General features: G+C 42.9%; 1 protein-coding gene across 1 annotated transcript in view; it reads left to right on the top strand.

Annotated features, from left to right (window-relative positions):
* LOC117521007 (plastin-2-like) overlaps window positions 1-12,714 on the top strand; it is a 59,156-nt gene that overhangs the window by 33,847 nt on the left and 12,595 nt on the right. Inside the window, exons 7-9 of the mRNA XM_034182335.1 lie at window positions 136-301; window positions 1,033-1,175; window positions 4,903-4,998. Coding sequence (XP_034038226.1) covers window positions 136-301; window positions 1,033-1,175; window positions 4,903-4,998 — 405 coding nt within the window. The remainder of the gene's footprint in view (window positions 1-135; window positions 302-1,032; window positions 1,176-4,902; window positions 4,999-12,714) is intronic.

The following is a 12,714-nucleotide window of genomic DNA, read 5'->3' as shown; positions in this document are numbered from 1 at the left end:
CAGTGCTCGTCCTTGAATGTCACCGAACACGTGTCTGGTTCCTTTGGTGGCAACCTAAAACCTGAACGCTCTCAAAATTCATCTTTAACTGATTGTGCTCTTCGTGAGTTTATGTGTATTTTTTCTTCTCGCCAGGAAAATTTAAACTTGGCTCTGAATTCAGCATCAGCCATCGGCTGCCAAGTCGTTAATATTGGAGCTGGAGATCTGAAAGAAGGAAAACCTCATCTGGTGCTAGGACTCCTCTGGCAGATTATCAAGATAGGACTGTTTGCTAATATAGAACTGAGCCGCAATGAAGGTGTGTGCAAGATAAACACACAGCACCATGACAGAGCGACAACACGGCTGCAGCTAATGATTATTTTTATAATTAATTAATTGGTAGGCTTTTTTTAATTGATTGGTCGATTTTAAACTTTTTTGATTGATCGATTTTAAACTTTTCCATTAATCTGTTAATTATTCTTTGATAAGTTTATTAATCATTTGGTTGACTTCCCAAGAAATCATAAATTGGACCCAATGTAAACATGTAAATAATATAAAATGCCAGAAATTCGAGAGTTGCTTTAAGGAAGAAAATCTTCCATACAGTTTTGCCTCTGCCGGAGTCGTGACTTATTCCATAGGGCTGCAACTGATTTTATCAATTATTTTTGATTATTTTCTTGTTTAGTCAGTTCATTGTTTGGTCCATAAAATGGAGATAAATGCTTGTCAGTGTTTCCAAAAGGCAAAGATGAAGTCCACAAATATTCACTTCACTTAGAGAAGAAACTGTTCATATTTAAGTAGCTGAAATCAGAGAATTTGGGCTCAAAACAGTGAATACAATATCTAAATATTTGATTATTAATATAATAATTAGTTGTTGCAGCTCTAATTGACAAACATCAGATGGAATGATTAGGATATCATCTTGAGGTGTATTAAAAATGCACCTGTTATTTAACATGTACACCTAATTTGCATTCACTATACATATTTTTACAGCCAAGTCATGTCTGGTTTTGTCTTTTTTGTATGTAGCATTAGCTGCGCTGCTTCAGGAAGGGGAAAGTCTGGAAGATTTGATGAAACTCAGTCCTGAGGAGCTCCTGCTGCGCTGGGTCAACTTTCATTTACAGAAAGCTGGCAGCAAAACCATTTCCAACTTTTCTGGTGATATTAAGGTAAGTAAATGTTCCTGTATTGTCAAAAACACAAAGGAACAATCTTTGCTGACCAGATAAATTAAATTGCTTGTGCTTTTCTGAAACATTCTAAAAAGAGGATTAGCTGGTGATATAAGAATGTCATGAAAAGGGTAAATGGAACATTACTTAAAAGTAAGAAACGCATGAAAAATATAAGGCCAGAGACTTTTGAAATGTGCTTTTGTCTTTAGAAAGTGTAAAAGACGACAAAGTGTCAGATTTCATTCCTTCAGACTGCCAGATAATGGCCCGAATCACAATAACGACACATTTTTCCTAGAAGGTCACGTTACCATGGCGGAGAAGCCAGTTACAAATTTGGCATGTATGGGTTTGTGACCATCCTGGATGAAGACTACAATTCAGGTTTTTAGTGAATTCCTGGGTCTTCATTTATCAACTGTTCATACACATGGACTTGTGCTTGACCCTCTGTGGTCCAAGGGTGTTTTCTTTTTGCTATACTTTCAATAATTCTCACATTTAGGTACTTACATTTTGTATAATAGTAATTCTGCATGTCAAAACATTCAAGACAATCTCAGCTTTCTGAATTTGAAACATACATTTGTCTAGAACTATTGTCTATAAGATGTAATTTGACAAAGCTGAAAATATGAAATGTTTTTAGATATTCTTCAGTTCATGTGGATGAACTGTTTTGGTGCTACAGATGGGTTTACCGGAGTCTTCAGGTCACAAAAATGTATGTGCAGTGCAGCATTGCGACCTCCTGGGAAATGCACAACAGTTGTCTGGAACGCTCCAAAACAGTATATTTGTAAACTATATCTCTTACCTGGGCCCCTTAACCTGGGGCTTAGTGGTTAGCACAGTTGTCTCACAGCAAGAAGGTCATGATGGGATCCTTTCCCACTTGGGCCTTTCTGTGTGGAGTTTGCGTGTTCTCCCCGTGTTTGTGTGGGTGCTCCAGGTTCCTCCCACATCCAAAGACATGCAGGTTAGGTGGATTGAAAACTTTAAATTGCCCGGAGATGTACGTGCGGGTGTGAATGTGTGTGTGTGTGTGTATGTGACAGACTGACGTCCTGTCCAGCGTGTACCCTGCCTCATGACTTATGACTGCTGGGGCAGGATCCAGCACCTCCCCCCCAACCCTCAATTGGTGTAAGCGGGTATAGAAAATGGATGGATCTCTTACCCGACTGCTGTATGTTTCCCTTCCTTTTTGGATGAATAAAATCCATTTGAGATGAAACCAGATGCCAAGAAATGTCCATTGTTGCCTGGGGTGACAAACGATGAGAGCTGGACCTTAACCTGTGGTACCTGGATATCTTTGGTCAAAAAGAGTGGATACTTGAAAATATCTAAAGATGATTACTGCTCTGAAGTTAGACTCATCGTTGGAGTGTCAGACAGTCAAAAAGGTGTCAGGCAAGCAGGACCTGTGCTTTGACAGTTTTTTTATGAATGGACCACTCCAAACTTTTCTCTTGTAACGCAGCTTTTTTAAAAACCAGATTAAAATGTTTTGTATTTGGCAGAGTTCTGATTGTGTTCAGGATGAGGATTAACAGTTTTCAGAATTATTTTACACATTAAAGCAGCATCATTTATTAACAGTAAGTGGAGTTTTACACTGTTTTAAGGTAGAATCCTTTGATGTTTACGATGCTGAATTGTGATTTAGTTAGATATCTCCTGCCTCACTTGCACTGGCTTCCAGTTGCTTTTAGAGTTGATTTTAAATTTTTGTTTGTTTTTCAAGCTCTTAATGGTCTAGCCCCACAGTATTTTTCTGAGCTCCTCCATTTCTACGCCCATGCCATAGCATTGAGATCCGCAAATCAACTGCTACTGGTCACCCCAAAAATGAGGCTATATCTAAGGGTGACCGAGCCTTTGTGGCAGCGGCCCCTAGGCTCTGGAACAACCTGCCCTGGCACATCCGTTCTGCGGGTTCTGTTGAGGTTTTTAAACCTTCTTTAAAGAGTCACCTCTTCTCTCTGGCTTTTAACCAAACTTAAGTGCACTTCTGGCAAATTTTCTAATTTATTTTTCATTCATTTTTATTTGTTTGATAACACCGCATTATGTATTTCAGTATTAGCATTTATTGTATTGCTGTGTTTTATTAATTACTGTATCTTGTTTTAATGTGTGCAGCACTTTGGTCAATTCTGCTTGTTTTAAATGTGCTCTATATGTAAAGTTTGAGTTGAGTACATTTATACTACAGATGTAACAGGAAACTAAGAAACTGCAAAGTTTTACTTGTACTGAACCATGGGGTGTCTAGTTTTATTTATTTATTTAAAAAAAAAGAGGAGAGAGAGAGAGCCAGTTGTTAAGCATTTCAAGTGATATTATTACATCTTATTAATTTTGTAGGAGCCTATTTTTCTATACCTGTATGAGGATACTGGACTGGATCGTCGCATGAACTTGAAATTGTGGTTTATACTGAACTGTGAGGGAGGACTACAGTTGCACCCCTAATTTTTACCGTATTGTGATTGTATACTGTCTGTCACATACAAATAAAGCTGCTGTGCATGTTGTCAAAGAAGTGCAGTAGCATCCAGTGTTATCGCAGACTGAATTCAGCCTGTCTGTACACACTGTAACAATCTTCTGTGTTATCTCTGTATTAGTGGTCTACATTTTTTTTTTTCACAGATGAAACTCATTTGTAACTTGATAGTTTGCCTCTCATGAAACTGAAGAATATATCTCTTTATCGCTATCTATCTCTCTGCATGTATATCTCTCTTTGTCTGGCACTGTGCATGTAAACATTTTTGGGTGCCGACCACCGGTCATCAACCTTCTGGAAAAACAATGGTTGAATATTTTCCCACTGTTCTTTGCAGAATTAATATTAATATGCACTCAGTATTTACTGCCTTGTGAGCCAGGTGGGCCCATTTTTACCTTCAGAAATGCCTTAATTCTTGGTGGCATAAAGTCAACAATCTGCTGGAAACATTCCTCAGATTTTGACACGATTGCACTGCACAGTGTCCATATCACCAGCAGCCTGAATCATTGATACAAGACATCCATGCTTTCATATTTTAACCCTCCCACCTGAATGTGACAAAGGTGCTTGAGACTCATCAGACCAAACAATCTTTCGCTGGTTAGTTTTGGTGAGCCTGAATTGACTGTACTCTCCCCTTTTGACCTGATCTGCTTCAAGGGTCCATGTGTTTGCTCAGAGATGCTCTTCTGCATATGTTGGTTGAGTTCTTCAGCTCTAATCAGTCAGGCCATGCTTACTGACCTTTTTGCCCAGAGAACTACATTTCATTGGATCTCCTTCAAATTCCCTATAGATTTGGTATTTACTGTATTTGAACAGGTGTAGCTAATAAAGTGGCTGGTGAGTGTGTATTTAATGACTTACCCTCTGCCCAGAATTTAATCCTGTCAAATTGGTGCTCAACAAAGAGCTGAGCTCTCCAATCGCATGTTCAGTTCATCCACTGTTTTTTGTGCAGCAACAGGCTGCATTTTTAACATTTGGTTTTGTAAAACTGGGTAAAAATTAAGTATGTTGTGTACATTATTACACTTGCTGTCACTGCTACCATACATCTCCCTGACATATGTTTCAATGTACATTAACCGGACAAATGGACGATGCGCTGAACAGGAAAATACATGTTTGTAAAGTGATTGACTTTTCCTGTGTCGTTCTGTGATTTTACTTATTCATTTTGTTGTCTCTGTGCAGGACTCTGAGGCATACTTCTACCTGTTGCAGCAGATCGCTCCAGACGGCAGCAAAGAGGACGTCCTGCAGATAGAGATCGATATGGACGGCCTGTATGTAAGTGACGCATCTATAGATACTCGAGTCTTTGGGAGCCAAGCATTAAACTTTCACCTTCTCAAAGGAGCATTTTACAAGTAGGATATGAGTTTAAGTTCTTTATGCATTAATTTATTTTCTGACTCATATCATTGTGGTGGCAGTAGACAAAGCAGCACCCCCCCGCGCTTCACTGACCTCAGCCAAATCCTCTAACTCTTCCCGGAGAAATCAGAGGCATTCCCAAGCCAGCTGGGAAATACTATCACTCCAGCATGTCCTGAATTGCCTTCCAGTTGAATGTGCCTGGAAGACCTCCCTCGGGAGGCGACCAGGGGTCATCCTCACAAGATGCCCGAACCACCTCAACTGAAAGCTGCAGGTCTACTCAGTCCCTCCTGGATATTCAGGCTTTTCACCCTGTCCGGGAGTGTAAACCCAGACACCCAAAGGAGGAATCTTATTTCCGCCGCTTGCATCTGTCACCTTGTTCTTTTGGTCACTACTCAAAGTTCATGACTTCAGGAGTCTCGCCTTGTGGCACAGATCTTTCTTCAACATGACGGTCCTGTCAGGGGCGTCTGCAGGACAGACACAGCCCCAATCTGTCTATTTGAAGTGAAATAATTTCTTCCTGGACATAAAACCACACGTGAGGGCGTATTTTGATGACAAATAGATAACAGCTTAGGTTGTTCCATAAACCACCTCACAGGACCTGGCTTCCTCCATCTTTCTTTGATCTGGAATTCTTCTCTCTCTTTTTTTTTTAACTCTTTCAAACCAACTGTGAACTAATCTTATGGCCAAGCATCCATTGTCAGTCCACAATTCATAAAAAGTGCTTCTCTTTTAGTTCTTGATGGATTTGATTCTGATGGTTTTCTTTGATTCAAACACAACTCACAAAAGTTTCTCACTGAATTTTGAAAATTTGAATTTTTGAGGAAAATATCCACTTTTTGTGGTGGAAACAGTGAAACTCACCCAAAATAAGGCATGTTCCCAAATTACAAGGTTGCAGGGGGAAATTCACAAAAAATTACACCATTCAAGAAAATTTACACATTGTAAAGATTTTAGAAAAGAACCGCAATTAACAGCATAAATATTTCCAGCAGTTGGTAAATCACCACCTTCCAAGACTGCTTACACATACTGAAAACATTTCACCTGGTAGTTCAGGTTTCATTCAAATATTTCTACAATAGTGTAAATGCTAAAATGATTCTTCAGAAATTGACAGCAATTGGAAAAGAATTTTATTTACAGTATGTTATCACTTTCTTCAACTGCATAGGGACCTCTGACATTGGAGCTGAGCTCCTCCAGGTGGGTGGAGATGCTGTTATCCTGGCATAGCAGACAGCCTTTGTTTACTCGTATATCTGGGAGAGTGGGTATCATCCCTTCAGACTGGAAGCAAAGGCTTGTTGTCCCAGTCTAGAAAGGGTGATCATATGGACTGTAACAATTTTCAGGGTATCACAGTGCTCCCTCTGCCAGGGAAGGTGCTTGCAAGGATTCTTTTTAATAGGATTCGGTTCCAGCGACTTGCTGCTTAGCGACCAGAACAGTCTGTCTTCATGCCCAAGTAAGTCAACTGTCGCATTTTATCTCTGTGAGTATTCATAGAATGCAAACGTGAATATCTGAAGTGCTTATTTGCAGCCTTTGTTAATGTTCGCAGAGCATTCCATTCAGTTGATTGGACTGCTCTTTGGGATGTCCTGAAAATTTGTGGGATCCCCAAGAAGTTACTGGACATCATAGCCAACCTATACACAGATACTATATGAGTGCTGTGCAGAATAGAGGCAGAGATTCTGAGTTTGTGTGCTCTTGCTCCTGCACTGTTCATTGCTTGCATGGACTGGGTGTCAGGTGGGGTTTGGTGATTTTGTTAGAGAGGACAGGTTTACCAACCTTGATTTCACAATATGCTGTGATCTTTGCAGAATCAAGTCTGATTGCAGCATTTGAGTGAGGAATTAGGGTGTCTGGGTTTGTGATTGTTCTAGATGAAGGCTAAGATTCAGGCTGTTAATGACTTCCTGGACTTGGCCATCAGAAATGTATCTGTATGTGGTGAAAGACTTGAACTTGTAGAGACATTCACTTATCTCTGCAGTGACATACTACATGTCTCTTTGTCATTGGTCTTTGAGATCATTTGGTGCCTTGGAAGAGCTGATGGAGTCATGAGTAGGGTTGGGTATCGAGAACCGGTTCTTTTCGGGTATCGTTAAGAAATTATTCGGTCCACTGACATAAAGATAAACTTTATTGATCTCACAGAGGAGAAATTCACGTTACGTCAGCTCTTAAAAAACACACAAGGTGGGTGCAAGTAGAGGAAAATGTTCATCAAACAGCGTGTGCAAGGATAAGCAATAATAATAATACTTGTAAAAGTACAACACATAAAAAACGAGGTAGAAATAGAAAATATATATATATATATATATACACACTCAACAAAAATATAAACGCAACACTTTTGGTTTTGCTCCCATTTTGTATGCGATGAACTCAAAGATCTAAAACTTTTTCCACATACACAGTATCACCATTTCCCTCAAATATTGTTCACAAACCAGTCTAAATCTGTGATAATGAGCACTTCTCCTTTGTTGAGATAATCCATCCCACCTCACAGGTGTGCCATATCAAGATGCTGATTAAACACCATGATTTGTGCACAGGTGTGCCTTAGAGTGCCCACAATAAAAGGCCACTCTGAAAGGTGCAGTTTTATCACACAGCACAATGCCACAGATGTCGCAAGATTTGAGGGAGTGTGCAGTTGGCATGCTGACAGCAGGAATGTCAACCAGAGCTGTTGCTCGTGTATTGAATGTTCATTTCTCTACCATAAGACGTCTCCAAAGGCGTTTCAGAGAATTTGGCAGTACATCCAACCAGCCTCACAACTGCAGACCACGTGTAACCACACCAGCCCAGGACCTCCACATCCAGCATGTTCACCTCCAAGATCGTCTGAGATCAGCCACTTGGACAGCTGCTGAAACAATGGATTTGCATAACCAAAGAATTTCTGCACAAACTGTCAGAAACCGTCTCAGGGAAGCTCATCTGGATGCTCGTTGTCCTCATCGGGGTCTCGACCTGACTCCAGTTCGTCGTCGTAACCGACTTGAGTGGGCAAATGCTCACATTCGCTGGCGTTTTGGCACATTGGAGAGGTGTTCTCTTCACAGATGAATCCCGGTTCACACTGTCCAGGGCAGATGGCAGACAGCGTGTGTGGCGTCGTGTGGGTGAGCGGTTTTCTGATGTCAATGTTGTGGATCGAGTGGCCCATGGTGGCGGTGGGGTTATGGTATGGGCAGGCGTCTGTTATGGACGAAGAACACAGGTGCATTTTATTGATGGCATTTTGAATGCACAGAGATACCGTGACGAGATCCTGAGGCCCATTGTTGTGCCATACATCCAAGAACATCACCTCATGTTGCAGCAGGATAATGCACGGCCCCATGTTGCAAGGATCTGTACACAATTCTTGGAAGCTGAAAATGTCCCAGTTCTTGCATGGCCGGCATACTCACCGGACATGTCACCCATTGAGCATGTTTGGGATGCTCTGGACCGGCGTATATGACAGCGTGTACCAGTTCCTGCCAATATCCAGCAACTTCGCACAGCCATTGAAGAGGAGTGGACCAACATTCCACAGGCCACAATTGACAACCTGATCAACTCTATGCGAAGGAGATGTGTTGCACTGCATGAGGCAAATGGTGGTCACACCAGATACTGACTGGTATCCCCCCCAATAAAACAAAACTGCACCTTTCAGAGTGGCCTTTTATTGTGGACAGTCTAAGGCACACCTGTGCACTAATCATGGTGTCTAATCAGCATCTTGGTATGGCACACCTGTGAGGTGGGATGGATTATCTCAACAAAGGAGAAGTGCTCACTATCACAGATTTAGACTGGTTTGTGAACAATATTTGAGGGAAATGGTGATATTGTGTATGTGGAAAAAGTTGTAGATTTTTGAGTTCATCTCATACAAAATGGGAGCAAAACCCAAAGTGTTGCGTTTATATTTTTGTTGAGTGTGTGTGTGTGTGTGTGTGTGTGTGTATGTATGTATGTGTGTGTATATGTATATATATATATATATATATATATATATATATACACACACGAGGTCTGTTAGAAAAGTATCCGACCTTTTTATTTTTTTCAAAAACCATATGGATTTCAATCACGTGTGATTGCATCAGCCAAGCTTGAACCTTCGTGCGCATGCATGAGTTTTTTTCACGCCTGTCGGTTGCGTCATTCGCCCACAGCTGCTGAGAGTGCACCGCGCTCCGAGCGCCGATCGACAGGCTGAAACGACCAGATCATTTCCAACGTGAAGGCTTTGTTGATCCGGGACGTCGTCTGACTTACACAAAAATGGCAGGAGACGTGGACATCAGTAATTTTCGGCACATTCCACTGTTAGAGGAGTTTTTTTCATGGAAAGAGAAACAGAGGGATGCGCCACCGTGCCGCTCATGGCACGGGACAAAACCACCTCTGTGTTGGTCTCACAGGACTTCACTTTGGAAATGATCTGGTTGTTTCAGCCTGTCGATCGGCGCTCGGAGCGCGGCGTGCTCTCAGCAGCTGTGGGTGGTCTTTAAACCGGCTGGAGAACTCCTTAATCTGTGTAATCCCCATAAAATCGTCCCTGAAAGCCATCTGAATTTTCCGAATGGTATCCACCTGGAGGTCTCTCACAGTTTCTGGAAAAAATTGATGCAGCAAAGCTCCAAATCGTTCAGACATTTATTCGCAATAAAAATCCAATGAGAGGGGTGGACCACTGCTCACACAAAGCCTGCTCACAGGCGAATGACGCAACTGACAGGCGTGAAAAAACTCACGCATATATATATATATATATATATATATATATATATATATATATAACATGATTGGGATTGAAAAGGAGCATCTTCTTTACAATATGTGAAATGAAGTTTAGGTGTGGTAAGGTGACATTAATGCAGGGATTTGAAAACGAGTTGTTATTGCACATGATTTGTGGAGTTGTTGAGGTGAACACCCAGGTATTTGAAACTCTCCACAGTCTCTATGTCCTCCCCCTGGATGTTCACCGGTGGGTGAGGTGGTGGTTTCCTCCTGAAGTCGAGCACTATCTCCGTCTTACTGGTGTTGAGAGCGTCATCTACCCCGATGTTGGGCCTGTAGGTGAACTGCAGTGGGTCCAGGGTGTCCCTCACCACGGTACGGAGGTGAGACAGGACGAGCCGTTCCATGGTCTTCATCAGGTGGGAGGTCAGGGCAACTGGTCTGTAGTGGGCCGGTTCATTGGCGTGCAGTGTTTTGGGAACTGGGACCACACAGGAGGTCTTCCACAGGGTAGGGACCACCTCCAGGCTGAGGCTCATGTTGAAAATGTGGCTGAGGACCTCACAGAGCTCCTCTGCACAGGTCCTCAGCAGCCTCGGGGAGATCCCATCAGGTCCTGCTGCTTTCCTCTGCTTCAGCCGCAGGAGCTGGCCTCTCACCTCGGTTGGAGTTACAGTGAGAGGGGGAGCTGAGGTGTGAGCTGAGGTGGGCTGGTGCTGAATACAGTCGCGGGGGAGGAGGGACGAGGTCCGGGGTGCAGTGGAGGTGACCAGGGGGTAGAAGGTGGGGGGGGGGTCAGAGGGACTGGAGGGCTGGCTGCTGGAGACATGCGGAGGGCCGGGAGCAGGCAGGGGGAAGGTGTGGAGGAGCTACTAAACAGCTAACAGCTATTAAAGTAGCTGTTTAGCTCCTCTGCGAACCGAGAATCCCCATCTGTAATCCTGCTGGCACCCTGCCCAAATCCGGAGGCGGTCTTGAGGCATCTCCACACGTCTCTGATGTTGTTCTGGGCCAGCTGTTCCTCCATCTTGGCTGCATGGATCTTCTACTGGAGCTCCTGTTGCCCTGCGCTGCTCCTCTCTGTCTCCCAAGTTGAAAGTCCTCTTCTTCTGGTTCATCAGAACCTTCAGCTTGGGGGTCACCCAGGGGTGGTTGTTGGGAAAGCACCATATCCTCCGGGTGGGCACAGTGCTCTCCACACAGAAGTTCATGTAGTCACTGACACACTGGGTCAGGCCGTTGATGTCTTCACCATAAGAGTTTTGAAACATGCTCCAGTCTGTGGTTCTGAAACAGTCCCTGAGCCTCTCAGTGGCCTCTTCAGTCCAGACATCAATAGCCTTTTTGCTTAACAAGTCCCTTATCGGTCCTTCAGAGCAGCCGTTGTTTTTGATGGTGTTTGTCATTTCTCTACATTGATTACAGAACCTGCAGCGGGTCTGTAATCAGCTGTTTCTGCAGCGCGGCTCTGGTTTGAACCTTGAACCAATGAAGCAGGGCTTCAATCCGCTGCTTCGTTGGTTCATTGCTTCACTCCTCTTCAGAAGCTGCAACTTCACTTAACTCCTCTCAAAGCCATTACAATATGTCAATCGTGAGTCACTTTTGTGTAGATTAAATTGACTAACTGGGACTCCTGTCTTGTTGCAAGAAATAAATGACGGATGTGCTTTTAGTTGTGCAGCATTAGCGGCTCCGTCACGACGCATGAATTCCTCCGCACGTCTTTCATTACAAAATCTCCTGTAACAGTGGAATGTGCCGCAAAAGTGCTGATGTACACCTCTTCCACAATTTATCTGGTAGTCAGACGACATCCCGGATCAACACAGCCTTCACTTTGGAAATGATCTGGTCACTTCAGCCTGTCGATAGCCGTTCTGAGCGTGGCGCGCCCTGCGCCACTGTGGGCCGTCTTTAATCGGGTTGTAATGATCCTTAATCTGTGTGACGCCCAGAGTATCTTCACCGAAAGCCGTCTGAATCTTCCGAATGGTTTCCACCTGGCTGTCTCTCGCAGTTTCTGGAAAAATTTGATTCAGCGCTGCTCCAATCGCTCAGCCATTTCCCTGACAATGAAAATCTGACAAGGGGGGTGGACCAGTGCTCACTCAAAGCCTGCCCACAGGCGAACGATGCAACCGACATGAGTGAAAAAACTCATGCATGTGCACGAAGGTTCAAGCTTGGCTGATGCAAGTGCACATGATTCAAATCCATATAGTTTTAAAAAAATAAAATAAAAAGGTCTTATAGTTTTCTAACAGACCTCGTATATGACAATATTGAGATACGATAATTTGGCCATATTGTACAGCCCTACTGTCAGCTAGCTGAAAACTTTGAATATTAATTTACATCTACATTTAAAAAAAATGCTTAAAGTAGGAGGGGGGTAATAGGGCTGTAATTAGGGGGGTCAGCTGAAAAGCAAAAAAATAAAAATGCTTAAAAAGGTGGGGAGTATGGAGGGCAGAGCTCCTCCAGAAGCTGGAAGGCAAAATAAGGAAAATGCTTAAAAAGGCGGGGAGTTCACAGCCTGTTTTCAAAAGCATCCTAAAGCTAGAAGGAGCTCTTAGTGACGTTATTCTAAGAAAAATTTTAGAATTCCTTGAATTCTTAATAGCCAGTTCTTAGAATATTCTCTTGGTAAGATAAGTTATTCACAAAGCATCTTAGGCCTGAAGAGTGCTCTGAAGGTGAAAAGGAGGGAGGAGGACTTTTAAGAAGTCTAAGAGTGTCTGAAACAGACAAGATGGCGGAAACAGAGAGGAAGGAGAGACATTCTCTGTATGTTGAGTGGCAGTGATTCAGTAACACGCTGCCGGCTTGATG

This window comes from Thalassophryne amazonica, chromosome 11, assembly GCF_902500255.1.
Source record: "Thalassophryne amazonica chromosome 11, fThaAma1.1, whole genome shotgun sequence".
Lineage (NCBI taxonomy): Eukaryota > Metazoa > Chordata > Actinopteri > Batrachoidiformes > Batrachoididae > Thalassophryne > Thalassophryne amazonica.
Note: the sequence above shows the minus strand (reverse complement) of the source record. Positions and strands in the feature narration are given on the sequence as shown.